This window comes from Myotis lucifugus, unplaced genomic scaffold, assembly GCF_000147115.1.
Source record: "Myotis lucifugus unplaced genomic scaffold, Myoluc2.0 scaffold_10542, whole genome shotgun sequence".
Lineage (NCBI taxonomy): Eukaryota > Metazoa > Chordata > Mammalia > Chiroptera > Vespertilionidae > Myotis > Myotis lucifugus.
Window position 1 is genome coordinate 1 of NW_005881590.1, and position 5699 is coordinate 5699.

The 5699-nt window shown below is 45.6% G+C and overlaps 1 protein-coding gene across 1 annotated transcript; it reads right to left on the minus strand.

Annotated features, from left to right (window-relative positions):
• Positions 1-776: 776 nt before the first annotated feature.
• LOC102418766 (zinc finger protein 397-like) lies at positions 777-5695 on the minus strand (the record flags this gene model as incomplete). The annotated part of the gene is made up of 3 exons (XM_006109496.3): positions 777-1845; positions 4954-5092; positions 5357-5695. Coding segments are annotated over 3 exons (1521 nt in total), but the record flags the coding sequence as incomplete, so codon positions are not given.
• Between the last annotated feature and the right edge of the window lie 4 nt (positions 5696-5699).

Sequence of the window (5699 nt, forward strand, 5' to 3'; positions counted from 1 at the left end):
TGACTACTTCCCCAGGAACTCACCCGGCATGCTCCACACAAAGGGGACTTTTAATTTCTCAGACTCTCTTCCGGGCCTGTGTCTATGTTCCCCCTCATCCTTCAGATCATTTTTCCTTGACCAAGGTTGGGTTAGGGACTCCTTAATGGCACGTGGCACTGATCATACTAGTGTCATTGCTGGTTTGCTCTGCTCATTAAACTGTACAAAATGTCTTTATTTTCCATTATACCTAGTTCCTGGCACAAAGCAAGCACTCAAAAAGAACTGCTGGATAAATTAATCTGAATTATTGTCTCACTCTGGTCGACCCTGGGCTCATTAAATCACTAATGAAACTGTTCCCCTATTGGTCTTGCTGTCCTGTCACTGTTCTTAATGGATTAGTAAACTTTTGCATTCCTGACACAAAATGTCCCTCATATTGTCCACACCGTCCCCCAAGCCTGGCACACCAGCGATCAGATGCAGTGACAGAGCATGGACTGCTTACCCTCTTCATGACATTCTCCTGGAAACTGAGGTTTCAATGCAAAAGTCCCATTTTTCCTATTTCCTGAGTATTCCTAATGATGATAGAAAAGGAGGAAGCAACAATTCTTCCATCTACTGTTCTGACTAGTCACAGGAAAAGCTTTTAAGGGACAATGTGCATGCGCACGGGGGAGTGCTGCATAAAGTCAGACTGACTCGAGACCTAGGAGTTCACAACCTTCATGGAGTCTTGCTCAAAGTAAACCCTTTTGATTAACAAACATAAACATTTGACAGAAGTATTTACAATAGTCATTGTATTCACCAGTTACTTTACAGTGTGGACTCTCTGATGACGCATGAGGACTGATCTGTGCCGGAAAGCCTTCCCACATTCATTACATATGTAAGCCTCATCCCCAGAGTGGATTCTCTGATGCTGAACCAGGGCTGAGCTCCTTTTGAATGTTTTGCCACATTCAATACACTGATAAGGTTCCTCTCCACTATGAATTCTCTGATGTCTAATGAGGTTTGAGCTCAAACTGAAGGCTCTTCCACACTCATTGCATTCATAGGGCTTCTCTCCACTATGTATTCTCTGATGGGTTATCAGCTCCGAGCTCTGCCTGAATGCTTTCCCACATTCATTACATTCATAAGGTCTCTCTCCTGTGTGGATTCGCTGGTGTCTTACAAGCTTTGAGCTTTGGCTAAAGGTTTTCCCACACTCGTTACACTCATAGGGTTTCTCACCAGTATGAATTCTTTGATGGATGATGAGATATGAACTTTGACTGAATGCTTTGCCACATTCATTACACTTACAAGCTTTCTCACCTGTATGAATTTTCCGATGTCTAATGAGGGCCGAGCTCTGATTGAAGGCTTTTCCACACTCACTACATTCATATGCTTTCTCACCACTGTGGATTCTCTGATGAATAATCAGATACGACCTCAAGCTAAAGGCCTTCCCACACTGGCTGCATTTGTAGGGCTTTTCTCCGGTATGGATTCTCTGATGTTGTGTTAGAGAGGAATGCTGTTTAAAGCTGTGCCCACATACATCACATCTATGAGGTCTCTCTTCCGTAGGAACTTTCTGAAATGTTCTAGAGCTTGTACTTAGAATCAGGCTTCTCTGGGGCTCATGGTGGAATCTCTTTCCTAGAGATCTCTGTGTGATGGCTTGACTACAACTGCCTGCTGGTGAAGGGGAGCTTCCTAATTTCTCCCCTGAAGCACTTCCTTGCAGCCTCTTGAAGTGGCTTTTGTGTTCACTAATTCTTCCGAATGAGAGTTCCTGGAGAAGTCCTGCTTTTCCTCCTGAAATATCCTTCTTTGCCGCTGATCCATTGTTCTCACAATCTGAAATGATAATAGCAAAAACCAGATTTTTAGTTTCTCCAATCACTCTCAATACTTTCTTTTTTTTTTTTTTTTAAATATATTTTATTGATTTTTTACAGAGAGGAAGGGAGAGAGTTAGAGAGTTAGAAACATCGATGAGAGAGAAACATCGATCAGCTGCCTCCTGCACATCTCCTACTGGGGATGTGCCTGCAACCCAGGTACATGCCCTTGACCGGAATCGAACCTGGGACCTTTCAGTCCGCAGGCCGACGCTCTATCCACTGAGCCAAACCGGTTTCGGCAATACTCACTTTCTATGTGAGAGAAAACAGATGCTCCAACCACAAAAGATGTCACTATTCACATATATCTGTAACACTGACTCTGTGGACAACACCTCCCTTCCAGAAACAGCTATATTAGCCTGATTTCTGTGGCTGTTCCTTCTCAGAGTCAAGACCAACCACTCAAACATGAGTTCCTTCAAATTTTGTGCTGGGCTCTCATGTATCATCCCCAGTCTACAAAATGTCCATCCCCTAGACTTCAATTACTAATGTACTTATGATATACACTAATCAGATCCCCAGTTCTATCCTGTTTCCTCTGATAAGCTCTAGACTTGCATATCCAATGCTGACTGGACATATTACTTGTGAATATTTCACAAGCACCTAAAAACATCATCCGTGTGTTTTTTCCTTTATGTTTTCCATGTATATGAAATAGGCCCACTATTAACCAAGTAGTTTAAGACTGAAACCTGAAACCTCAACTCCTAGCCACATGCTCCACTTTAACAATGACCAGCTACTGCAATACAATAAATACCGATAAGCAGGAGTCGGCTTTGATATTCCCCACCTCTCACCACAATACACCTTGATTTATTCACCGTGGCCACTTGATTATAACAGTTTCTAACAGGGCTCTATCTACTCTTACCTTAAAATGCATTCTCCATCCTGCAACTAAATTTTAAAACACACACCCAATCATGTCATTCCCTTGTCCAAATCCCTTCACATGTACCCACTGCACTGTACAAACTAAGTAGAATGACATACAGGTTTCCACAATCTGAGTCCCATTTTCCTGTCTAGTTTCTCTTACCACCTCTCCTCTATAAATTCTCTGTTCAAGTTAAATTGAATTTTCTGCAATTCACACAATGGGCTATAGTCTCTCACCTTTAGGACTTTGCGGCCTTTGCTTGTGTGATACTATCTAATAAAGAGGGAATATGCTAATTGACCCTCACACTGTCACAAAGATGGCAGCACCCACAGCCAATGAGGGAATATGGTAAATGACTGCCTGCCCTCAAAGATGGCAGTGCCCACAGCCAATAAGGAGGGAATATGCTAATTGACTGCCACACCCTAAAAGATGGCGGCGCCCAGTCCCATCAGCCCCGCTGGGGTGGCAGCCACGTGCCTGCCTCCGGAGTCCCCCAGTCCCCTCAGCCCCCCAGGGCTGCCTGAGGCTCAGGTAACCAGGGCCAGCCGAGGCTTGCGCTGCTGGCAGTGGCAGCAGCAGAGGTGTGATGGAGTGTCACCTTCCCCTGATCACTGGGTTGCCTCCTACCCCTGAGGGTTCTCGGACTGTGAGAGGTGGCAGGCCGGGCTGAGGAACCACCCTCCAGTGCATGAATTTTCATGCACCAGGCCTCTTGTATTATAATTAACTAGAGGGCCAGTGCATGGGTAGGGTCCCTAGGCCTGGCTGGCCATCAGGGCCGATCGGGGCCTTCCGGCTGCTGGCCAGGGTCTTTCTTCCTTTGTTCCACACCGCCCCCTGGTGTTCAGCGCACATCATAGCGAGCGATTGAACTCCCAGTCTCCTGGTGGTCAAACTCCCACGGGGACAATTTTCATATTAGGCTTTTATATATATATAGATATTTGTTCTTCATCCCCAGTTCTGGGCACAGTGTTTAAATTTCCTAAGTGGTAGATGTGAGAGGAGTGCCTTCTGTTATTCATAAGCCCCTACCAACCATACCTGGGTTTATGCAAAGGAGTTGACTCTTGGAGGTAGGCTGATTGCCATAGGAACCAACCAAGTGATTAGAACATTGGAACTTTCAGCCCCATTCCCTGGCCTTCAGGAAGAAGGGCTGGGTTGAGTTAGCTAATCATCAACAGCCAATGATTTAATCAATTGTGCCCAGGTAATGAAACCTCCATAAAAACTTTAAAGGGATTCAGAGAGCTTCCAGGATGGTGAACGCATCCAAGTGCCAGGAGAACGGCACCCCAAACTTCACAGCTACAGAAGCTCTGCACTCAGGACCTTTCTGGACTTTACCCTATGTACTGCTAGTTCATTTGTATCCTTTATAATAAATCAGTAGTAGTAAGTAAGGTGTTTCCCTGAGTCCTGTGAGACATTCGAGCAAATTATGAAACCTGAGGTGGGGTCATGGAACTGCCAATTCACAGAAATCAGATGTGTGGGTAACCTAGACTCGTTACATGCAATCGGCATCTGTAGTGGGGGTCAGTCTTGTCGGACTGAAACCTTAACCTGTGGGATCTGCACTCATTTTGGGGAGCTAGTGTCAGAACTGCTTACTGTGAGGGAAAACCTCATACATCCGGTGTCAGAAATATTGAGGCAGTCTTTTCCTTTAGCCTATTTTCCCACCTATTTACCTGGCTTCTTCCCACTTCTAGTTCAAGTCTTAGATGTGTCTTTAAGAATTATTCCTTGAACCGCTAAGATTGGATATAGTGCCCAGTGCCTACTCTTATTCTATAATTTACTACACTATACTGCAATTGCCGTTTTGCTTGTCCACCACCTACATAAACCTGAAAGTTCCTTGAAGATAGAGACCCAGTGCCTATCACCATATCAGACATGTATTAGTATCCAGGTAAGATATATAATGAAGGAATAAGTAAAGAAACGACAGGGCAACTGACACAAGGAAGCCTGACTGTGATTTGTGAAGGTTGCTGAATACAAAGTGGCTAAATTCTAGGTCAGAGCACCTCTGGCCTAGAATAATAAAGGTGAGGCTTACATGTGGCATGTTTGTAAAATGCAATTCTTTGTGTATCTTCAAGGCCAGAGGCCTAACCGAGAACAGTTCCCAGATAAGTTTCTGTTTCTTACCACTTTGGGAGGGAAGGCAAGGTTCCCAAGGCTTCAGCTGTGCCTTTAAAGGCTGGAGTTGGATGTTTAACTCTTGGGATGCTCCAAGCCGTGTCCAATCCTTCCAGGGTAATGCTTGTCCTTGTGGACTAGCCGGAATCTGAAACCAGTAAAATATGGTTAGCGTGGTGAGAAAATCCCTAGGGAAACGCTTAGTAAAAATCTCAGAGGTTAACGAAGACATCCCCGGGCATGAGGGACAAGGGAAAAACTACTACTATGGTAGAGAAGGGCATGGCCCTCGTAGTCACGTCAGGGTCATGGTTCAGCAGAGACAAATTTTCATCCTGCTGTTATGATGACGCCACATGCTCCAGTGTGTAAATTCCTTTTCCCACAACACAGTGCATCTCCCTGTCCCCACCTGCTGTCCAGGATCATCAAATTCCCTCTCCAAATCCTCCAACAGAGTCACGGCTTCCTCGCCACTTTTTGGACCATATTGCTGAACCCAGGCCTGCAGCTCCTCGGGCAGGATGCTCAGGAACTGCTCCAGCACCAGCAGCTCCAGAATCTGCTCCTTCGTGTGCAGCTCCGGCATGAGCCACTGGTAGCACAGCTCCTGGAGTCGGCCCAGGGCCTCCCGGGGCCCAGGTGTCTCCTGGTAGCAAAACTTTCTGAACTGCTGGCGAAACAATTCTTGGCAAGATCGGGTACTCCCATTCTGCTTTAATTTCTGCCCCCAGGGAAGGCTTTCTTCTACTTTC